The sequence below is a fragment of the Sus scrofa genome, chromosome 6 (genome assembly GCF_000003025.6).
Source record: "Sus scrofa isolate TJ Tabasco breed Duroc chromosome 6, Sscrofa11.1, whole genome shotgun sequence".
Taxonomy (NCBI): domain Eukaryota; kingdom Metazoa; phylum Chordata; class Mammalia; order Artiodactyla; family Suidae; genus Sus; species Sus scrofa.
In genome coordinates, this window is record NC_010448.4 from 70567825 (window position 1) to 70592551 (window position 24727).

General features: G+C 41.4%; 1 protein-coding gene across 13 annotated transcripts in view; it reads left to right on the forward strand.

Annotated features, from left to right (window-relative positions):
* The window catches only part of KIF1B (kinesin family member 1B), a 168322-nt gene that overhangs the window by 72682 nt on the left and 70913 nt on the right, over nucleotides 1–24727 (forward strand). For all 13 annotated transcript variants that reach the window (XM_021095325.1, XM_021095324.1, XM_021095318.1 and 10 more), the window contains 7 exons: nucleotides 10658–10737; nucleotides 12022–12097; nucleotides 16336–16415; nucleotides 16933–17039; nucleotides 17828–17911; nucleotides 18655–18835; nucleotides 18959–19031. In XM_021095325.1, coding sequence (XP_020950984.1) covers nucleotides 10658–10737; nucleotides 12022–12097; nucleotides 16336–16415; nucleotides 16933–17039; nucleotides 17828–17911; nucleotides 18655–18835; nucleotides 18959–19031 — 681 coding nt within the window. The remainder of the gene's footprint in view (nucleotides 1–10657; nucleotides 10738–12021; nucleotides 12098–16335; nucleotides 16416–16932; nucleotides 17040–17827; nucleotides 17912–18654; nucleotides 18836–18958; nucleotides 19032–24727) is intronic.

Consider the following 24727-nt stretch of genomic DNA (forward strand, 5'->3'; position numbering starts at 1 on the left):
ATCAATCAAAGTTATTCTGTATAGTTCCACGAGGCAGAGTTAGGACTAAAAATCACTGAGATACTGGTTCAGCGTATGGAAGTACTTTCTAACTCTCTGAGGTGCCCTGAAAATGAAATTGCTGCTTTGTAAGATAATTTCTCTTCATCAGAATGCTTGAATCTGACATGGCCGGGCAGAGATGGGAGGGAGAGCCGAGTGGGCAGGTTGTAGGTTGGCCAGGCAAAGTAACTGATAAGTAGATTTGTCCATTAATTCTGAGGCAGTTTACAAGTCACAGTGCAATCTTTAATTAGAAATTTCATTGGAAGCTGAGTAATTAAACATTTGGTTTCTTTTGAAGGTAGAATTCTATATAGAGCCATGTTTCTGTTAGTAAAGCTGTATAATCAAAAGAAAGTTTGAACATTTGAATAGGTAGACCGGATTTATTCAGAGACGCGTGAAGTAATATTTTCTGGAAGTTCATAGAAAGCCCTGTGAGCACTTCTGTGGAAGGGCTGACCCCCTCCCCCGAGGTGCTGGTGCATCCGGGGTCGTGGATCTTCCTGCTGGTGCTGTGTTCCTGAGTCCCGTGTGTGCAGGTCACCTGCATGGCAGACCGCTCGGCTTTCCCAGCCTGTTGTTGCCTCTGTGGTACTTTCTTGTCTCCTCCCATGAGCGTGAACGTTAGGAGCAGCGAATGTTCTGACTCATAGGTTCTTCCTTCCCCCTTGGTGACTACAGTGAGAGCAGACAGTCGTCACCTATGGGGCCATCCATCAAATCACTGTGACAGCAATACAAATGCCTTTTCTTTCCCTGCTTGTCACCTCCAGGATGATAGTTTGATCTGTACCTTGTGGCCTTTGAATTCAAGAGTACCAAGGTAGGAAAAACAAGGAGGGCTTTGCTCAGGTTGTTGCCGTGGTGCGGGTTTGCTCCCTGGCCTGGGAACTTCCGCGTGCTGCAGACATGGCCAAAAGCTGAAATAAAACAAAGCAAGGAAGGCAAAGAAACTTTTCTTTTCTTTTCTTTTCTTTGGTCTTAGGGCCATACCCACAGCATGTGGAAATTCCCCAGCTAGTGGTCTAATCAGAGCTGTGACTGCCAGTCTACACCACAGCCACAGCAGCACTGGATCTGAGCCAAATCTGCCACCTGCACCACAGCTCACAGCCAACTCTGGATCCCCAACCCACTGTGCAAGGCCAGGGATCGAACCTGCATCCTCATGGATACCAGTCGGGTTGGCTAACTGCTGAGCCACGACGGGAACTCTGGCAAAGAAACTTTAAGGAACTGGGAAGTTGCAGTCCTGCCGCCCGTATGCATTCACTCAGTATGGGATTCACCACCACAATTGCTCTTTTAGGGACTTCTGAGAACAGTGACACACTTTGACTGATGGACCAGTGAAAAGGTTTGCTGAGTCCTTTCACTAAAAGGGAATTAAGCCTGATAATTGCAGATGGTAGACACTTTCATTTTGGTTTGCAGTTGAGGCTGAAAGAGATTTTACGTGAAGAATGGGTTTTGCTTCTTAATCAGCCTGCTTTTTTTGTCATGGATTTTACTCACTTCTAACATGAAGTGCTCTGGAACAAAAGTAATGATCTTGTTTCTTCCTTCAGAACATGTTAGTGGAAAGCGGGTGAAAATTCTCTCTTTTTTTTCCTATCTTCTTTGCTTTGTAGGGCTGCCCCCACAGCATATGGAGGTTCCCAGGCTAAGGGTCCAATCTGAGCTACAGCTGCTGCCCTACGCCACAGCAACGCCGGATCTGAGTCACGCCTGCAGCCTACACCACAGCTCACGGCAATGCAGGATCCTTAACCCACTGAGTGAGGCCAGGGATCAAACCCTCAACCTCATGGTTCCTAGTCGAATTTGTTTCCCCTGTGCCATAATGGGAATTCCTGAAAGTGGGTGAAATTCTGAAGTGCTTGACAAAGGGAGAGGGAGAGAGAAATCTTTTTATTAAATGTTGCAAAGAAAAAGATAATTTCTGCTATTGTAAAATTGACTTTGAAATTGTATTGGATATTAGTGAAGCCCTATGCAAGAAGGCTCTTTATTTCTGTATTTTATCATGATAGACGTCAGTGACAAAGTTGCCATGCTCGGTTCTTCTATTCAAGCCGTTGGGGACATGCAGAGGTTCTGTGGAAAGGAAAAGTGAAATAATTTTCTATTTGATGTAAAAATGTTATTTTTCTTTGGGGATTTTGGGTGTTTTTTTTTTTTTTTTTTTTTTTTTTTTGTCTTTTGTCTTTTTGTTGTTGTTGTTGTTGCTACTTCTTGGGCCGCTCCCGCGGCACATGGAGGTTCCCAGGCTAGGGGTTGAATCGGAGCTGCAGCCACCGGCCTACACCAGAGGCACAGCAACGCGGGATCCGAGCCGCGTCTGCAACCTCCACCACAGCTCACGGCAACGCCGGATCGTCAACCCACTGAGCAAGGGCAGGGACCGAACCCGCGACCTCATGGTTCCCAGTCGGATTCGCTAACCACTGCGCCACGACGGGAACTCCTGGTTTTTTTTTGTTGTTGTTTTTTTTTTTTGTTGTTTTTTTTTTTGTGTGTTTTTCTTGAGCCACTCCCACGGCATATGGAGGTTCCCAGGCTAGGGGTCGCATCAGAGCCGTAGCTGCCAGCCTACGCCAGAGCCACAGCAACTCGAGATCTGAGCCGCGTCTGCAACCTACACCACAGCTCATGGCAACGCCGGATCCTTTAACCCACTGAGCAAGGGCAGGTTTAGAACCTGCAACCTCATGGTTCCTAGTCGGATTCGTTAACCACTGCGCCACAACGGGAACTCCCTCTTTGGGGATTTTGAATCTTACTATTTGAATCTTACCTTAGTATATGAATGAGATTTAACATAACATATGTCTTTAACACATATCTTGATGTAGGAAAAAAATTCTTTCCAACTGCCAGGTAGAACCAACTGAAAATAATGCTGGATATTAGGAGTCAAGATGTCAAGCAGACTCTTTAAGCATTAGGTTGCCCGGTATCTTCCACATCATTCCTAGGGAATAGCACTGCCATTGAATTTCCAGGAACCCTCCCCACAACCTCCCTACTTCCCACCCAAAACAAAACAAAACTTTATTACTTTTATCAAAAATTAAATTTGTTTTAATTCTCCTTTAAGCCAATATTAAAGACATCTTCCATTTTCCCTACCTGTACAAAATAGCTTCTTTATGCTTTTGCATTCAGTCTTGAGTTTTTAATGCAGCATGGTAGTTTACTGAAGCCTAAGCACCTTAGGTCTGCTTCTGTTTTGTGAATGGGGAGAATTCCATTCCAGCAGGCCTACGTTTTAAGACTGTGGGCAGATAACATCTTGTGCTCACAGGGCAAGGCAGCAGTTATGCGATAGAAATGCTTGAGAATTTCTCATCTGGGGACTCTTTCATTGCTGAGGGTGAAGGAGTGGCATTCCTGACATGACACTGGAGGAGAAAAATACTGTAGTGGAAAACAGTAACAGAGGAGGCGAATTCATCTTCCTACCGTTTTATGTCCCGTTGCCTCTCTTTATTTTTGACTTCTAAAAAATGGATAAGTTGGTAGTGTTTTATACAGGGCATTGCTATCGCTTCATTCATTGAGCAGTCTGTTTCCATATGGAAAAGACCCATGTTACCCTCTCATAAATATTTGAGCCCTCCACAAACCTCTGGCAAAAGAGAATGAGGTGTAATTGTTTTTAGTTTTTAGTCGAAATTCAAGCTGTGTGGAAATGTATCCTTGATTTGGATTCCTACTTAATAAGGTTTTAAATATGTAGCTATAGCTACTGTGTGGTGCCTCTGATGTTTATTATTCTAGCATCAAAGTCAGTACTGTGAGTGCCATTGCTTTGGCTTAGACTATAAATATCCACAAATACCCATTATAGAAGCGTGCAAGGGTAAATTCGATGCTAGGCAGCCTGAGGGCATCACGCTTGAAACTCACTTAGGAAGCACACTCTGTTCAGTATAGTAAAAACCTATCAATGTTCCATGTAGTAAGTGCTTTTAACTTTTAACACGTCATAATTAAAAATAAATAAACAAATTTTTAAAAATCACTGTTTAAATTGTTTGATTTTGTTTTGTTTTTGTCTTTTTGCCTTTTTTCTAGGGCCGCTTCCGCAGCATATGGAGGTTCCCAGACTAGGGGGTCTAATCGGAGCTGTAGCCACCGGCCTACGCCACAGCCACAGCAACACGGGATCCGAGCTGTGTCTGCAACCTACACCACAGCTCACAGCAACACCAGATCCTTAACCCACTGAGCAAGCCAGGGACCGAACCCTCAACCTCATGGTTCCTAGTCAGATTCGTTAACCACTGAGCTACGACGGGAACTCCTAAGTTGTATTTTTTTTTTTTTTTTGGGAGAAACATTTCTGACTTGTTTTGTGGACTTCTCTGCCACTTTAACTGAATCATGTTGAAGGAATTACATCATGTTTAGCAATGTGAACATAATTACAGCCAATGCTGTACAGATAGCTGGGCATACATGATGTGAGATCAAAGGTGAAAGACGCCTCAGCCCAGCATTCTTTGGAACTTAAAAAAAATGTTTTCTGATGTCATTCTGTTTTTTCAGTTATTTTAATGTACAGCACCTGCGGGAAGGAAGGACCCCTTAAAGAGTGTCTCCTTGACCAATCATTTCTAAAGCATGAATCCCAGTTTCAGTTTAATCTTCAGTTAGGCTTCTAGAATGAGTTATGGGTAGCACTGGGCGCCATGTGCCAGGCCTGCCTGCAGAGTGCGTTGATGACTCAGACTGAAAGCTATCTTCTTGTTGGCATCTCTGTTTTATTTACACTAAGTTTGTTATTCAGGCTTGAGGGAAGAATATTCCGCATTCTTCCTTAACTTACGGTGAGCTGTTTTGTAGAATATTTTCTTTAGGGCCTGTAGATTATGCCTTCGTTGGAGCAGAGAACACCAAGAGTCAAGAAACCCAGCTCTAGACCCAGCTCAGGGAAAAGTGTGACCTCAGGGTCATCAATTTCTCTGGTCCTCGGTCTCTACATTTCTAGAATGTTTCTGGAGTAAAATGGCTTTTTGCAGCACCAACATTTTGCTTAAATGACACTACCAATACCGTTTTCTCTAACCTTTTTTCAAAGTTTTAAAAAATAACTTTCTAGGAGTTCCCGTCGTGGCGCAGTGGTTAACGAATCCGACTAGGAACCATGAGGTTGCGGGTTCGGTCCCTGCCCTTGCTCAGTGGGTTAACGATCCGGTGTTGCCGTGAGCTGTGGTGTAGGTTGCAGACGCGGCTCGGATCCCGCGTTGCTGTGGCTCTGGCGTAGGCCGGTGGCTACAGCTCCGATTAGACCCCTAGCCTGGGAACCTCCATATGCCGCGGGAGCGGCCCAAGAAATAGCAACAATAACAACAACAACAAAAAAGACAAAAGACAAAAAAAAAAAAAAAAAAAAAACTTTCTAGACAGCATAGAAGTTGGAACTTGAAGCTATAATGAAAAATGAAAGTAATACCTTACTCAGCTCACTCACCAACTCTCCCTCCAAGGGGATCATACTCTGATTTACCCTCCAGGTGGTAAATAAACTTAGATGCATTAGAGTCGGCAGCAAAATGGTAAGAGGATTCCTAGACAGTGACTTTGCTTCCTTGTGTGAGTTTACAGTTGCCCCCAAGTAGAATAGTTTTTTGTTTTGTTTTGTTTTTTGCTTTTTTTTTAGGGCTGCACCCGCAGCATATGGAGGTTCCCAGGCTAGGGGTCGAATTGGAACTACAGCTGCCAGTCACAGCCACACAGGATCCAAGCCTAGTCTGTGACCTACACCACAGCTCACGGCAACAGCAGATCCCTAATCCACTGAGTGAGGCCAGGGATCAGACCTACAACCTCATGATTCCTAGTCGGATATGTTTCTGCTGTTCTATGATGGGAACTCCTGGAATAGTTTTGATACAGCCAGATAAGCCTCTGAGCTGACATATTCTTTTTCTAAACATAACCAACCAGGAGAAAAGGATATTTTAACTAACTTATTGGTCAATTTGTATTTTATATCCCATAGCAGTGCCTTGGGGACCACAGTATATGTAATAAGCCCTAGTCTAGGTGCTGTGGTTTGGGCATCCTGTTATCCTGTTCCTTTGTTTTTGAAGTTGTCACTTTGAGAGTGTAAAGATTTCTGCCCAGTTGTCTTTATTAACCCATAATATCTTAAAGGTCGTGGTGCCAGCTTGTCTTGTACTTGCCCTTTTACAGCCATTTGCAGAAGCATTTAATGCTACCCTATCAGAGTTGTTGTTGAATAACTTCTGTGGGGCGTAGTGGGTGGGCTCTCGACCTTGAGGTACCAGGTACACTTCCTTTCCTGGCTGTCTCACGCCTTGCTGGAAGTGTATGGGGTTTTGTTGGTTGCTGGCCCTCTAGCATGGCTTGCTGGTCCCTCACTTAGCTGTGGAGTGGCATACGCACTGCGTATTATTTCTTCCTAGTAGGGGACGATGTAGAGATGCCACTCAGGTAGCTGCTTAGGTAGCCCGTGTCTGTGCTAGGGGAGTGGCTGTCTGCCTTCAGATGAGATTAATACTATACCTTTCTGTATTGGTTGTTGAATTGTGTTCAGAGGGTGATGGTTTAATGACAGCCAATCTAGGTGGTTTTGGACTTCCACTGCAGACTTATTCCAGCTTCTCCCACTTTGTAACTGAGTACCCCCTCTCTGGTCCCCTTTATATCCACTTTACTGATGCCCAGGCCTTTCCTCACTTTCCCCAGTTTTGCTCTTTGCCTAGCTTAGCCAGTGGTGGTGGGGGTAGTGGTAGTTCTTTATCATCATCATCGTCATGCTCTCGTGTTGGTTTCTTCTGACCCCTGTACTCCTTTGCTTTTGCAGCCCTGCTGCCTTGAGTCTTTACTCTTGGCTTTTTAACATGGTCCCAAGTCTCATTCCAGAAAACCAAATGCCAGATGCCTTAAAATTTATTGTATTATAAATTCACAATTTCCCTCTCTCTTTCTCTCTTTCTTTCTCTCTCTTCCTTCCTTTCTTTCCCTTTCTTTCTCTCTTTCTCTTTCTTTCTCTGTTTCTTTGTTTCTTTCTCTTGCTCTCTTTCCTTCTTACTGTCTTTCTTTCTCTTTCTTTTTCTTGTTTCCTGAGGTGGGCTTCTTTCCTCTCTTTCTTTCTTGCTCTCTTTCTCTCTTTCTTTCTCACTTTCTTGCTCTCTTTCTCCCTTTCTCTCTCTCTTTCTTTCTTCCTTTCCTTTCCTTTCCTTTCCTTTCCTTTCCTTTCCTTTCCTTTCCTTTCCTTTCCTTTCCTTTCCTTTCCTTTCCTTTCCTTTCCTCCCCTCCCCTCCCCTCACTTGCCACACTCGCAGCATATGGAGGTTCCCAGACTAGGGGTCAAATCGGACCTGTAGCTGCCGGCCTACATCACAGCCACAGCATTGCAGGATCTGAGCTGTGTCTGTGACCTGCACCACAGCTCATGGCAATGCCAGATCCTTAACCACTGACCAAGGCCAGGGAATGAACCCGCAACCTCATGGTTCCTAGTCGGATTCGTTTCTACTGTTCCACAGCGGGAACTCCCACAATTTCTTTCTATGTACATAGTTATGTTTCGGGATCCCAGAGGCTCCATAGAGTAGCCTGTTAAATGAATTATACAGTGACATGTCTTTTAAACTTTTCATCCTGAATCACTACCACTGCTTTCATCTCATCACTGTCATCATCATCTGACTCTTGATTTCTTTTCTGTGACTAGCATTTTCTCCTGCTATTTGCATATGCTCATCTGCCTTTTTGGGACCCCCCATTTCCATTTTCACCTGATCAGTTCCTGCTTGTACTTCATTCACGGTATGAGTATCACTCAGCTGACTCATCCATCTGCCACCAGATCTGTGAATACTTCACTTCTAGCATTTAGCACACTATTCTGTTGTGTTTTCCTACCATTCCCATTCAGAATCCTTGAACATGCTGCTCTCGCTACGCTGTTCCTGGAAAATGCCAGGCATGTCCTACCTATTCCCTCGCATACCTATATGGCCATTCCTGCTCTTCTTTTGCTTCTGCTCACATAGAACCTTGTCGTTGAGCCCTGTTCAGAAAACCACTCTAGATTGCCCCCTCCTCTGCCCCTCCTTCCTCCTCTCTTTTTTCCTTCCTTTAATTTTCTACAAAGCGCTTATTACTGTCTGACTTACTATATATTTGACTTACTGAATAAAATCGATTGATTATCTCAGTTTCTTTCATAGAACATAAGTCTCATGAAGAGCAGCAATTTCATTCCCTGTCATATCTCTGGTTGCCTAGAACAGGGCTTGGCATGTGATGGGGATATGTATAATCATTGAATGACTACGTGAGCAGTTCCATGAACATAAGGGTGCATGTATCTTTTTGCTTTATAGTTTTCTCCAGATACGTGTCCAGGAGTGGGATCGCTGGATCATACGGCCACGTTAGTGTTTTGAAGAACTTCTGTTGTTTTCCCGTAGTGGCTGCACCAGTTTATATGCCCACCAACAGCGTGGGAGTGTTCCGTTTTCGCCACACCTTTCCAGCATTTATTGTTTGTATTATACAGCATTTGCATTATTTGACGATGGCCATTCTGACTGGTGTGAGGTGATACCTCATTGCAGTTTTGATTTTCATTTCTCTAATAATGAGTCATGTTTTAGTTCTTGCGTTTCTGGCATATAATAACATTCAACAAGAGACTGAAAAATTTTCACTCTGGTGGCTGCATGCCTTCAGATGAGATTAATACTACAACTTTCTGTATTGGTTGTCGGGTTGTGTTCAGAGGGACATTGTGTCAGAGGGGAGGAAACACATCTTTTCTTCTAGGTTCTTGGCTGGGGCCCCTATAACAAAAGGCAGATTAACAAGAGAAAAACATACAAATTTATTTACTGCAAGTTTTTCATGACATGGGAGATTTCATAAGGAAATGAAGACCCAAAGGAGTGTTAAACATGAACATTTTTATGCTGGGTTGGTGAAGAGTGAAAGGTCATGGGAAAATGTAACAGGTCATGGGAAAGTGGGACGAGCTGAGAGTGCAGGTACACCGTGAAGATATTGCAAGTTCAGTGCCGGACCAGCACAACAAGGTTAATATCGCAGTAAAGTGAGTCACAGATTTTTGTGGTTTCCAGTGCATATCAGAGTGAGGTTTACACTATACTACTAAGTGTGCAATAGCATTATGTCTCAAAAAAACAATGCACACATTTTAATTTTTAAAAATTTGCTGAAAAATGCTATCATCTGAGCTTTCAGTGAGTTAACATTAAAAATCACTGATCAGGGAGTTCCCGTTATGGCTCGGTGGTGACAAACCTGACCAGTATCCATTAGAATGTGGGTTCGATCCCTGACCTCGCTCAGTGGGTTAACAATCCAGCATTGCTGTGAGCTGTGGTGTAGGTTGCAACCGCGGCTTGGATCCAGCATGGCTGTGGCTATGGCGTAGGCCAGCAGTTGTAGATTCTATTCAACCCCTAACCTGTGAACCTCCATATACTGCAAGCACAGCCCTGAAAAGCAAAAGCAAAAGCAAAAAAAAAAAAAAAAAGGAGTTCCCACCATGGCTCAGCAGTTAACAAACCCGACTAGGGACCATGAGGTTGTAGGTTTGATCCCTGGCCTCACTCAGTAGGTTAAGCATCCGGTGTTGCCATGAGCTGTGGTGTAGGTCGAAGACACGGCTCTGATCCCGCATTGCTGTGACTCTGGCATAGGCCAGAGGCTGTAGCTCCGATTAGACCCCTAGTCTGGGAACCTCCATATGCTGCGGGTGCGGCCCTAAAAAGCAAAAAAAAAAAAAAAAAAAAAAAAAAGTCACTGATCACATATCACCATAACAAATATAATGATAATGAAAAGTTTTGAAATACTGCAAGAATTACCAAAATGTGTCACAGACATGAAGTGAGCAAATGCTGTTGGAAAAATAGTACCAACAGACTTGCCCAATGCAGGGTTGTCACCAACTTTCAATTTGTAAAAAATGCAATATCTGCTAAGTAAAATAAAGCACAATAAAACAAGGTCTGCCTATAGGAAACTGGGGAAGCTTATCAAGACCTGCCTGTTCAGATTCTTCTTGGGGTGCCTCATCTTTAGAAATAATGCTCGTTTTCTCCGGGTGCAGGAAGGTTGTACCCCATGAGGGTCTTATGGCTTCGTTCAGGAGGAGATCAGAGAGTACTTCCTACTTGTACCAGTTCTTAAAGCACTGCAGCTTAAAATATTTAAATCGTGAAGACAACCACATTTTGAGGGAGCGTGTTCCAAATCCTGTCAGTGTTGCGGTAAAATTACAGAGAAACAATAAACAGTGAATACCTTTGAGGGCTTCATCTTCGGTAGAAGTGGCTGTCGGTAATAGTGCCGTGCAGTTTGGAATGTTACCTTTCCTCCTACACATACACACTCACGCTATTAAGGTATTTTTATTAGGACTTAAGAGAATTAATACACTTGGGACTGATTTCTTTACATATTAAAAAAGGGGGAAAAATCTCATCATATTAGATTCTGCCTCATATCCTCAAAGGGCATCATCTGCGTCTTGCTGTCGTTCCTAGGCATGGTGTGTTAAATTATAAGACTCTTTGCCACTTTAACTGTGGACTTCCTTCCTTAGGAATCAGAGAAGATTATTGCTGAGTTGAATGAAACCTGGGAAGAGAAGCTGCGTAAAACAGAGGCCATCAGAATGGAGAGGTCAGGAAGTGAAACTCTGAGAATGTTTATACATTGTCTGTCGAGTTTGGATTGCTTTTCTATAAGAAAAGATAAAATAGAAGTTAAAAACAAAGAACCTTCTATCCCCAAACACAAAACAAACGAATGAAACTTGGCTGGAACATACAGCCAAATGTATATTCTGAAGTGAATTCACATATTTTGTGTTCTCTAGGGAAGTTGTGTTTCAGTTAGTGTGCTGCATGTTGCTTGGGATCTATACAAAAATGAAAGATATTGAGGGATAGGGTTTTTCATTTGCAAAAAGACTACCTTTGATAAAGACCCAAATGAAAAAGGCTCTCTTGATTATTATCTTTCAGAGTTATGTTTTCTAGAACCTCTTTTTTTTTTTTTTTTGTCTTTTTAGGGCTGCACTGGCAGCATATGGAGGTTTCCAGGCTAGGGATCGAATTGGAGCTGTAGCCGCTGGCCTACAACACAGCTCACGGCAACGCTGGATCCTTACCGCACTGAGCGAGACCAGGGATCAAACCCACGTCCTCAAGGATGCTAGTTGGATTCATTAACCACTGAGCTGCAACAGGAACTCTGATTATAGAGATTTTAAGCTAAAATTGTTGAACAAGTGTGATTGTGGGTATGGGAAAATGACATTTGAGAAAATCACATTTATAAGTAATCCCCCCTGTATCGAAGTTACTTTCTGATTGCTTTCTTGGATTTTTAAGAAATGGTTCTTTGCCAACTAGGAATCATGAGGTTGCAGGTTCGATCCCTGGCCTCACTCAGTGGGTCAAGGATCTGGTGTTGCCATGAGCTGTGGTGTAGTTGCAGATGCAGCTCAGATCTGGCGTTGCTGTGGAGTGTTGTAGGCCAAAGGCTACAGCTCCGATTAGACCCCTAGCCTGGGAATCTCCATATGCCGTGGATACAGCTCTAAAAAAAGACAGAAAAAAAAAAAAAGAAATGGTTCTTTGAATTGTATGAAGTGCCTTACGGGAATATTTTTTCTTCTTTATGTATTTATAATCATATTATTTATAAATTATTGTCTACCTCAAAAGTCAGATGTGAGTTTTTATTTGAGTGAATAAAGCTTTACCTAAGATAGGAACATTATTTTTTTCTATTAAAAATGATTTCTCATGAATGATGGGATAGGCAGATTTCTTTCATATTTGTATTAGTGACTTTGACCGTGGTTGATTTGGCTTTGCATGTTTTATTTTCCAGCTACTGTTAGATTGATTTACTTGACGTTTTGGTATTTTGTTCTGATATGCCTGTTGTTTTTTCTAGAGAGGCCTTGTTGGCTGAGATGGGAGTTGCCATTCGAGAAGATGGAGGAACCCTGGGGGTTTTCTCACCCAAAAAGGTGGGAAATAGTGTTGTGAAACTTAACCAAACAGAAACACTTTCTGTTTGTCTTAGTCCCTGAGGGACTTCACATCTTTCACGGCTGGCTCCTCTTCTTCCTTTTCTTTAAAATCTTGAGACGTGGCTGAATTTCAGATATTTCTGATTTCACCTTATGATATAAGGCCAGGCTGTTTCTAAAATACTTTTAGAAATGTTTACTGTTTATAAAATAAAATCCAAGGCAGTAAACCGTAACTTTTGGTCATGATTCATTATGTTTACTCATCTTCATTGTTGCTTTCTCTTAAATTCCAAGCCTTGGAATACCTTGTTTCAGTTTGGCTACTCTTTCTGTATAGATTTCCCCACAGATGCCAGCAACCCTGAATCGTAACTCTTTGGAAGCAATTTCAGCTGTTCAGGTTTGTGTAGAAAAATACCACTTCAGTTTGCTTCTGCAGTTTTTGTGATAGACAGCCGCTGTACTCAGTAAAGCAATTCCGGTCCTTATCCTTCTAGCCTCCTCTGCTCCCTTCTCAGTTTGATTTTTTTTTTAATGACTCTAGTAATTACTGTCCTCCTTATATAATCATAGCTGCGAAGTAGTAGTTACCTTTTAACTAATTAGAATAGCAAGGTCTTTCTTTTTTTTCCCCCTAAGTTGCTTCTTAGTTATTGTTAGACACTAGAAAACTATGAAAAGATTATTTTGTTTGCTTATTTATATGACAATAATAAAACATACATTAATAAACAAGTGTATACTGAATACTAGTAATAAATGGTCCTTCGTTTCAAATGACTTCAAATTGGCTATTAGAGACTTAAACATCTTTGTGCAAAGGCCTGATAATGGTCTCTAGGTTAGCATAGAGTGAGTAGGAGGTTTTCATTTGGTACTTTTGTTTTATGTGATATGAAATATTCCTGTGGTTTTTGTTAGAATTCTTTTGGTGAGATTTTTCTTTTGTATAAATTGTGATGTGTTACTTTCAACAAAGATTGATTTAAAGATATTTTAGATATGTATTGTAGACCTGGAACAATAATAACATTTTATCTGTTTATATTGGCAAAGGTCATTGAGTTTCACAGTTGAAGAATTTTTCTTTCAGTAAGACATTATTTATTCCAATATATTATTTATTATTGTAGAAATTTTATCAGCTATTGCCTTGATAGAATTTAGATTGTGCCTTTACATATATCTAAAAGTACTTTATAAGTTGTTACAGAAGTTAAAAGCTATTGTAAAATCTTTCAGTGTTAAGAACTGTGGGGAAGGGAGTTCCCGTCGTGGCGCAGTGGTTAGCAAACCCGACTAGGAACCATGAGGTTACGGGTTCAATCCCTGGCCTTGCTCAGTGGGTTAACGATCCGGTGTTGCCGTGAGCTGTGGTGTAGGTTGCAGACGCAGCTCAGGTCCTGCGTTGCTGTGGCTCGCGTAGGCCGGCGGCTACAGCTCTGATTCGACCCCTAGCCTGGAAACCTCCATATGCCGTGAGAGCGGCCCAAGAAAATGACAAAAAAACAAACAAAAAAAAGAACTGTGGGGAAAAATTTTACAACAACTTGTAAAATTTGGGCATTTAACACACATCTTAAAAAACTTGAGAGGTCTTGTTGTGACTCAGCAGTAATGAGCCAGACTAGTATCCATGAGGATGCGGGTTCTATCTGCTCAGGGAGTTAAGGATCCAGTGTCGCATACAACGGCTTAGAGCTGGTGTTGCTGTGGCTCTGGTGTAGGCCAGCAGCCACAGCTCCAATTAGACCCCTATCATGGAAACTTCCATATGCCACAGGTGCAGGCCTAAAAAAGGAAAAAAACAAAAACAATTAAAACTTGAATAAGTGTTGTGTTATAAACAGCATAAAATTTCAAACTGAGATCTGTTTCCAAAGCTTTTTCTCACTTTACTCATCTTGCTTTGACTTGCTAGACTTCTTCAGGAAAAGAGGAGGTGCACTACTGACCACATCCAAATTCAGTTTTAGAACCTGTTTCTGATGTTTCTTGATCGTGGTAATCATTGCACAATGCGTACATATATCAAATCGACACATTGTACACCTTTATTTATTTATTTATTTATTTTTTGTCTTTTTGCCTTTTCTAGGGCCGCTCCCGCGGCATATGGAGGTTCCCAGGCTAGGGGTCTAATCCGAGCTGTAGCCTCCAGCCTACACCACAACCGTAGCAACACGGGATCTGAGCCGCGTCTGTGACCTACACCACAGCTTACGGCAACACCGGATCCTTAACGCACTGAGCAAGGCCAGGGATCGAACCAGCAACCTCATGGTTCCTAGTCAGATTCGTTAACCACTGCACCACGACAGGAACTCCTGTACACCTTTAAAAATCACATTGTACAGCCTAAATATATACAGATTTTGTCATTTATATCTCAACAAAACTAGGGGAAAACACTGTTAAGGCAAGAGGGAAAAAAAAAGAAAGAAGCTGTTCCTGAGGTAGCCTTTATCTTAGGCCAGTGTCATGTTGGGTTTTAAAGAATACTGCCTACTGAGGGCTTTGACTTTCTCAAACCAGCAAAGCTCTTAACTTACAGAGACAAAGGTTAGCTGTGGAGATGTAGAGTTTTTCCTCATTTCTTTTTAATTATCTTTTGCAGTCCCCTTTCTTAACTCTCTCATCTGACTGTTCTCTCATTCTTCCACATTTGCTGGCACTATCTTGAGTAGATTTTGACCCCAAGACCATGTGACTTATTTTTGGATTCCAGTGGGGTATTTTCGCCTAAGAAGGTTGGTTTTTAAAAAATTTTAGAAATATTAGAGTTAGATGAAGAAAATTTTTGCAGGATGTATTATTGAATGTTAGTAATTTTAATTTCTTCTCCAAGATAAAGACTAAAAACAACTGGGAACATGAAGAACCGATAAAAATTATAGAGGGGAATTACAGAGGATGTGGGAACATTTTTACAAAGTAAATGACAAATTAAATATTTCCTGAGGTTGTAGGAACTCTACCCTTTTGAGTTCTTTTTTTTTTTTTTTTTTTTTGTCTTTTTGCCTTTTTGCCTTTTCTAGGTCCGCTCCTGTGGCATGTGGAGGTTCCCAGGCTAGGGGTCTAATCGGAGCTGTAGCCACTGGCCTATGCCACAGCCACAGCAACGCAGGATCTGAGCCGAGTCTGCAGCCTACACCACAGCTCACAGCAACGCCTGGTCCCCAGCCCACTGAGCAAGGCCAGGGATCGAACCTGCAACCTCATGGTTCCTAGTCGGATTTGTTAACCACTGCGCCACAACGGGAACTCCCCTTCTGAGTTCTTAACTGAAACCTCTGTAATAAAAGAGAGACTGATGTGAGAAAAACAAAGAGGTTCATTAACATGTATACCTTAGGTATACATGGGAGATACCAGGGGGAAAAATGGCTAACTCCCTAAGATGGCCTAGAATTCTGCCTTAAATACCATCTTAATAGGTAAAGGGATAGAGAGGTAGTCCGCAAGGGAGAGTCACTGACTTTTAGGACAATTGGGGGTAGGGGGAGGGATGGTAGTTTGGGACAGAGTTTGTCTGGGTGTGGTGTCAACTTCTAGTTTTTTCTCCTGGTTAGTAAAACTTCTGGGAGGGGATTTATGACAACTGAGTTCTTTTTGAACAGTCTGTCTTTAGGCAGATAAGGGAAGTTCAGAGAAAGCTTCACCCTCCCTGTGCTGTTTTTCTTGTGCCCAACAGCTCAAAATAATATGTCCTGTGGCCTTTTTTGGTTGATTTGGCCACAGCGTGTAGCACCTGATATGGGATCTCAGTAACCAGACCAGGCATTGAACTCGAGCTGCATTGGTGAAAGTGCAGAGTCCTGATCACTAGACCTCCAGGGAACTTCTCAAATTGACATTTCTAGGAGTGGCAAATTCTTCAGCCCTTCAAGATTTTTGACCAAGTGTTTATAAAAATTATGGTTGCTCCATTCAGAGAATCAGCCTGCCCTAATTTTTCTTTTATGTTCTCCATGCTTTGTCCTTGTCAAGAATTGGATCTTGCTCTTTATCCCAGAATTTATGTTTTTAAATAGAATGCATTAGTGCAGTTTGGGGAGGCCCGAAAAGAGAGCTTTCCGTTTATTGTGGAATTGCAGCTAGGAATGAAGGAAGTTCCTCTTCCAGGCACTCTGGGTAATCCAGGAAGCCATCAGCCTCCTGTACGTCCCTGTCCTTCTCACAGCCTCCTCAGTGGTGCTTGCTCCTAATTGATTGTCTGTGACCTTTTTCAGACCCCACATCTCGTTAACCTCAATGAGGACCCGCTAATGTCCGAATGCCTGCTTTATTACATCAAAGATGGAATTACTAGGTACGTTTGTTTCTCCTTTTGGTCACGATTTTGAACACGATGTTTTTCTAGATTATTGAAAAACCAAAGGGAAGTTGTTTGTTGAAAAATTTCTTATAACAGTTTCCTGTTTTTCCCATTTGAAGTAGTTACAAATTATCCTCTCTATGCTTTTCTCAAATTATTTAGTTGTTTTAACCGCCAAACCACTGAACATGTGTCTTTTTTTCCTCACTGTCTCTAAGTAAAATTTTTCCTTCTAGCATCACATGTGAATTCATTAAGGAGATTAGTTCACCCTTATCTTTTTGTGATGCTGTGTGAGTTATTTGGTGTATCATTGCCCATTGTTTCTTATTCTAATGTAGGGGTGTTGATCATATACGAACATAGAATTGGCAGTTCAAAGCCTCTGATTAAAGAAAGGCAATACCTTTTTTGTACGTACCAGAGAATGTTCTTCAGGAGAAAGAGGCTCATTGTTTGTAGTGCTTTTTGTGTCTGAATTTCCCTGGGAAACACTTTGCCTTGTGTTCAGGGTTGGCCAAGCAGATGCTGAGCGGCGCCAGGACATCGTGCTGAGCGGGGCTCACATTAAAGAAGAGCATTGTATCTTCCGGAGCGAGAGAAACAACAGTGGGGATGGTGAGAGTTCTCAGCTTCGCTTTTCCAACAACTCTTCATTCTATATTCTGAGAAATCCCCAAGACTTGGTATTCCCTGTCTCTTTCAGTAATACTTTCTTGTACACTCTAATATTTGAAAATGGAAGAAACCTGGGCTGCTTATAAATGCAGGAATGGACGTAGCTACTTTACATGAAAAAGCCCAGACAAAAGGAGCCCTTTTGTTACTGCCAAGAATTGAGCAGGACTAGGCAGTTAGGCTTGGTCTTGAATTTTAATTATTTAATAGACAAGTGAGGGAACAAATATCCTGGGTAGTGGGAGATTTGAAGGACCTTTAGTCTTAAGCCAGTAGAATTTATTTTTATCTAAAGGGAAGAAAAAGTCTGTCTTGATTTTTGCCCAGATTATTAACACAACAATAACAGTCTAATAGTATTTTTGTGTATATAATTTATTCTTCCCTAATCAGAATATTAGCTTTTGATATTAAGTTTCTGGTTATTACCTATATTTCATACTTAAGATTTTGGAAGCCTTTCATTTTTATGCACTGAATTGTCAGGTATCACTGAAACTAACATTTTCTGTCTTCCTCTGAGGTTTGTCCAGTTTATTTAGATGTCTCCATCCAAGCCACAGTGCTGGTTCTAGTACCCTTCAATGAACTGTTACGTAGCTGCTAAGCCACTTGGTTGTTGCAGGAATTTGTTCTAGTTGTCTTGAGTACACTTAGTCATCTGATCTGCTTTCCATTATTTCCTTCCAGTGGGTTGTGGTGCTAACATTAGTTTGTGTTCCTCTTAGTTATCGTGACCCTGGAGCCCTGTGAACGTTCAGAAACCTATGTCAATGGCAAGAGGGTGGCGCAGCCTGTTCAGCTCCGCTCAGGTGAGACTGGGAGAGGCATGAAGTCTTCAGTTGCTTGTGGGAGCAACTCTTTAATTTCTAACTCTTTGTTAAAAGGTTGAGGTGGTGGTCAACATTAGGATTTATGGGAGTTCCCATCACAGCTAGTAGTTAATGAATCCGACTAGAAACCATGAGGTTGCGGGTTCGATCCCTGGCCTTGCTCAGTGGGTTAAGGATCCGGCGTTGCCGTGAGCTGTGGTGTAGGTTGCAGACGCAGCTCAGGTCCTGCGTTGCTGTGGCTCTGGCGTAGGCCGACGGCTACAGCTCCAATTTGACCCCTAGCCTGGGAACCTCCATATGCCATGGGAGCAGCCCAAGAAATGGCAAAAAAAAAAAAAAATTATGATTTATGTTCTTGTAAAACTCCAAAAGTTTTTTTTTGCATTGTGGAGAGTAAAGTTATTAACTTAGATACTATACATTTGTAAAAATATTTCTTGGTATCTCCCATTGCGGCTTAGTAGGTTAAGGACCTGACTTTGTGTCTATGAGGATGCAGGTTTGATCTCTGGCCTCACTCAGTAGTTTAAGGATCTGGCATTGCCACAAGCTGCAGTGTGGGTCACAGAGGCAGCTGGGATTTCGTGTTGCCATGGTTGTGGTGTAGGCTGCAGGTGCAGCTACACTTTGACCCCTAACCCAGGAACTTCCATATGCTGCAGTTACGGCTATAAAAAGGAAAAAAGAAAAGATTTCTTAACCTCGTTTCTCTTTTATGCCAGGAAACCGCATCATCATGGGTAAAAACCATGTGTTTCGTTTTAACCACCCGGAGCAAGCACGGGCCGAACGGGAGAAGACACCTTCTGCTGAGACCCCCTCTGAGCCTGTGGACTGGACGTTTGCCCAGAGAGAGCTTCTGGAAAAACAAGGAATTGATATGAAACAGGAGATGGAAAAAAGGTAACATACACATGTGATGTGGCCCACATGACTCTCCCTTCTTTTAAACATGGTAGAATTCAAGAAACCGGTCATGGATGTCACAATTTGTTCTTCCCTCTCTGACTTTTCTTTTCCTTCTAGATTACAGGAAATGGAGATCCTATACAAAAAGGAGAAAGAGGAAGCAGATCTTCTCCTGGAGCAACAGAGACTGGTAGGAGCCCACCCCAAATCCTCAGTTAGGAGAGGGCACTTGCTCTCGTATCATACCTTCCCTGTCCCACAGATGAGCACTTGCCCTCAATGCTTATCCAGCTCTCATTGATACCGTGCACTGTTCTCTCATTTCCTTAACAGAAAAGGAACTTACACCTCCTGGGAGTCTTAGCCTGAAAAACTGTCCTTAAAGTTACTCTTTTTGTGCCTCTTACGTCCTAAAGCAAATCTTGTATCAAAACCAAGTGCTTTTGGAGGAAATAGTGGGAGCTTTTCCAATAGCCTTTGCCTATGGATAGTGGCTTTTGAGTATATGGGAGTGGCAGTTCTTTTAATAGTAATTTCTCTCAGTATTGAATTTGGTGGGTGTTTGCCTTGGTTTTGTTTCTGATCACCTGATAGTACTAATTCTCTGCTCTTGGGCTGACCTGGGAATTGTTCTTGTGCTGGGCAGACTTTTTTTTTTTTTTTTTTTTTTAAGTTAAACTGTGTCTAAAAGTGTTGCTGCACAGTTGCATGTGTTAATCCTTTTCTGTTCCCCTGCATGGAGTCTGAATTCTCAGTAAGGGTCTCCGTGGCATATGGGGTGTCAGTGGAAGTAAGGACTGTACAACTGAGATAGGGAAAAGGGGAAGCCTGGTTTCTGCGGGTTGAGAAAGTGTTTGGGTTAGCAGCTGAAAAGCCAGTTTAAGACTGCAGCTTATAAGCTGATGCCTGTAGTATTTTATGATATTAATTGATTTTATAGATTTTGTAAAAATTGAATCTTATGAATAAATAAATTTATCCATTAGCTATATTTTCATTTTTAAAGCCATTCAGTTTTTGTTAACCAAGCCCTGGTTAACAGAATCTTCTTGGCATTCATTTGATATGTAAGAAAAAGGTATAATAGGAATTCCCTCACGGCGCAGCAGATTAAGGATCTGGCATAGTCACTGTAGTGGCTTGGGTCACTGCTGTGGCGCAGGTTTAATCCCTGGCCTGGGAAGTTCCGCATGGTCATGGCCAAAAAAAAAGAAAAAGGCACAACAGTCTTGGGGTACAGTGGATTCAGATTAGGAATTTCTCTTTTTTTTTTTTTAAAGATTCATGAGGAATTCCCACTGTGATTCAGCAGTAACGAACCCAACTAGTATCCATGATTATTGGAGTTCAGTCCCTGGCCTTGCTCAGTGGATTAAGGATCTGGTGTTGCTGTGGCTGTGGCGTAGGCTGGCAGCTACAGCTCTGATGCGACCCCTAGCCTTGGAACCTCCATGTGCCGCAGGTGTGGCCCTAAAAAGTCAAAATAAAAAAGATTCATGGACTTCTTTTAAGATAAGGGGGTATTAGGCAGAAAGTTGGGGTACTGGTTTCTTTCCTTAGCATAAAATACAGAATGCAGAATACCGAGTATAAACCGCAGCATGTAAACTACAGCCTTATGGCTGTGCTCGGCTTTGGAGATGAGAGACTATTGCTCAGTGGCCAGAAAAGCCAAGGACTTGTGCAAAAGCAGCCTCTTCCAGAGCAGCTCAGTTCTCAGGCTTGGCAGTAGGTTAAACCAGTTAGTTTGTTATCTTGGAAATTATAGTAAAGCCCAAAAAAGAATAGATGGCAAGAATAAATCGAATTTTGGGGCAAGATAATAGCAGTGTTATATAGATGGAGCCTCTTTAGGAGGCCTAGTTGGCATTTAGTTTGTAATGAAAACAGAAAGGTTTAGCTACAGTGTGATTAGAGGCTTGAAAACTTTGTGACACATGAAGGAGCCTTTTATCTTCATAATGTGCTATAATCTAATAACATGCCTCTCATGGTCTGTGAGAGATCAAACGAGGACAGGTATAATTAAGCTGTATTTATTATTAACAATAGTGCCTTGTATTTTTGTGTAGTGAATTATAATTTACAAGGAGCTTTAACATCTATCAATTTTTTGATTCCCCAAATGACCTTCTTTGGTGGTGTCTATGTAATTAAAATGGCAAATACTACCTCTAGTTTATAGTTGAGGAAACCAAGTCTAAAAAATGCTGTCTCGCCCACTCTGAAATTCCTATTAAGACATGGGGCTGATGCTTAAACCTAAACTTGGGTCTTCTGACTTGCTTCAGTGTTCTGTCCAGTAGAACAGTGCCTCTCAACCACTTGGAAGTCTTGTTAAGATGCTGATGCTGAAGTTACCATTGTTGCTTAGTGGTTAATGAACCCGTCTAGTATCCATGAGGAATCAGGTTCAATCCCTGGCCTCACTCAGTGGGTTAAGGATCTGGTGTTGCCATAAGCTGTGGTGTAGATCGAAGACACAGCTCAGATCCCATGTTGCTGTGGCTGTGGTGTAGGCCAGCAGCTATAGCTCCAATTTGACCCCTAACCTGGGAACTTCCATACGCCATGGGTGCGGCCCTAAAAAGACCAGTTAAAAAAAAAAATGCTGGTGCTGATCAGTATGTCTGGGGTGGGACCTGAGATTCTGCAGTTTGTAACAGGATCCCAGGTGATGCCAAAACTCCCGGACCAACCTTTGAGTAACTAGGTGTAAAAGAATAATGATGCTTGATGCTCTCTGCATCCAAGAGTTGATGATCATTCTGTGCTCTGAAGTAAAAACAGTGACCACTGAATAAAGAGAAACTAAATGTCTCTAGGACGTATTTAGTTTCCAGGGAACATACTTAGTCTGCGAGTGATCAGGTTCTGATCGTCATTTGCTCTGTGTATCTCAAAGCAATCTAGAACTTCAAGAGCAGCTCCTTAAAGCAGGGAGATTGCTTTCCTGCCGTTAAGTCCAGCTGTCTGTCCCACTTCGATTTCTTGTCCTCCAGAGTTGATTTCTAACTCTTTAGCCTGAAGAATATCTAGCAGTAACAATACTGAACAAAGATGTATTTTTGGAGTTTCCCATGGTGGCGCACTGGTAACAAACCCAACAAACCTCATGGGTACTCCCATGAGGACACGGGTTCGATCCCTGGCCTTGTTCAGTGGGTTATAGATCTGGCATTGTCATGAGCTGTGGTGTGGGTCGCAGGTACAGCTCGGATACTGAGTCACTGTGGCTGTGGTGTAGGCCGGCAGCTACAGTTCTGGTTCAGCCTCTAGCTCAGGAACTTCCATATGCTGCAGGTACAGCCATAAAAAAAAACAGAAAAAAGAAAAGTATTTTTATGACCCTATATTGGTCAACCCACAGATATGTTTTGAATGCACACTATGGATAAACTTTGAGAGGATGCAATGGAATAATTATTAAGTAAATATTTGATATTTACTATATGTGATCATTTTTGCACAGTGACAACCTTAAAAGTAGAATTCAGGCTCATGAGTTTTCTATTATGATACTTCCCTAAATGCGTCACATGGTTACATTGCTAAACATTCTCTTATAGTTAGTGCTGCATAGTCTGTCCTGTGCTTGCTTTTTTACACATGTTTTGGAGAACTTCTCTCTTTTATTTGCATAATCTTCCTGTCCAGTCTCTTCAGGAGGCCCACTTTGTATTTGGTGTATAATGAAAACAGCGATCATTTAGTGTCATGTGATTTTGCCAGATCTGAGTAGTTTTCCAACCCTATAACAAATGAATCTAAATATCTTAAAGTATTCCCCCCATCTCCTTTTTTGGACATGAGATAAGATTTGCATCTCGGCACACAAGCTTTGCATACAGTTTTCAGTGTCATGATCAGTACGTGAAAGGATATGCTGGGGCTATAAGAAGGACATATTCTACAGAGTCAGTATAACAGTATTTTAAAAAGAAAAAAGCTATGACCACTTGATTTTGAGTTCTTTTGGATTTATGTAAACTCATTTATGTTTTATTTCAGAGTTTAAAGGCATAATATATGTCTCTTAAGTATGATATTAAAGCAATGATTAGAATATTTTCTGCATTAAATAGTATTCATTTCATCATTAAGCAGATTTTAAAGGAAAAGAAAAGAAGCCAGGGGAAAAAACCCTATAGTTAATTATGTAGGAAGAAACGAAAATTTGTGTTCTGTAAAACCCAGTTTATACATATTTGCAAGAAAACCTTTTTAGAAGTCAGACATACTTTTTCTCTAATGTTTATTAATATCATGTTTTATCACTTTAGATTTTATCATTTATGATTTTTTAAACTAAAAAATGACAAGGAGGACTTCCCTGGTGGCTCATTGGGTTAAGGATCTAGCATTGTCACTGCTGTGGCATGGATTGGGATCTCTGGCCTGGGAACCTCCACATGCCACAGGTGTGGCCAGAAAGGAAAAATAGTATAGAGTCTGTAAATTTAGCTTTATCTGCTTTTGTTGTTGTTACTAAATTTTCATGTAGTAGGGGTTATAAATGGTTTAGAAGCCATTTATAGACCAGTAGAAATAATACAGAATCAGTAGTAATATCTCCAAATTCAGGGGCCAAATTATCGTTATTATTGTTAGAGGTTATTTTTTCTAGGATGCAAGATACTATTTTTTTTTTTAACCCTTCCCTGGAAATAATTTTGGTAATCATAGCCAAGTAAAAGAGATAATTAAATAAGAATATTTTCATTTACTAGACTATCTTGAACACTTCTTATGAGTAGTTTATTTTCCCAGGAACTTCTATTTCCTGAATAGAAATTCTTCCCTAATCCTACCTGTCATAGGGGGTCTAAATCTAACACCGCTTTAATTTAGACCCATGTTATCAAGATTTGATTGTGTTAAAGAACAATTGGTTATTATCCAAATAGCCATTGAAGTTACTTATTTGTGAGGTCAGGCTCTGCTGTTTTTGGGCTTAAGTAAAATTTTTGGAAAGAGAAGTTATGGTACAGAGATAGCTGGAGAGACAAGGAGTTAGAGATAACATTTTAAATTGGATCTGTTTTACATAAGCAGAGTGTGATCTTTGTGTTTTATGTATTGATAGTAATCATTGTCAACTTAAAGTAATAATCCTCAGATATGTCCTCAAATAGCTAGAAATATCACGGATTTTTATATAACACATTTCTAAGTTGTATTTATTAAAATATTTGGGGCGAGTTCCCATTATGGCTCAGTGGTAACAAACCCGACTAGTATCCATGAGGATGTGGGTTCGATCCCTAGGCCCACTCAGTGGGTTAAGGATCCCTCGTTGCCATGAGTTGCAGTGTAGGTCGCAGACACAGCTTGGATCTGGTGTTGCTGTGGCTGTGGTGTAGGCTGGCAACCGTAGCTGCGATTCGACCCGTAGCCTAGGAATTGCCAATATGCCATGACTTCGGCCCTAAAAAGCAATATATATATTGTTAATGTCTTAATTTACCTTCTGGAGATTTGTTTCCTAGAATTTTGGATGAGGTATTTGTTGGGTTAAATGTGTGGAAAACAAAATAGCAGAATCACTATAAAGATTCTTTTTGATGCTTCCTTTGTTCTCTGGATAGCAAGTTTTAATTGTACGAATGAAATTGATCAATTTGGCATGAAACAAGTAAATAGCAAATTCAATATATGCTCATGGAAAGAATAGTTTCAAAGCCCTCTTCAACGAAAAAACAAAACAATTTGGTTGATAGGACCCTCACTCTCATGTTCTGCTAATAGGGAGTCTTAGCGTTTTTAACGTAATCCCTCTTTGACTGCTTCTTTTTCTACTTTCTCATCTTCTAACTTTTTTCTAGGGCTGCTCTTTTTAGTAAACCTAAAAAAAACGTGGCATTCTACAGCATTACTAACCTCTGT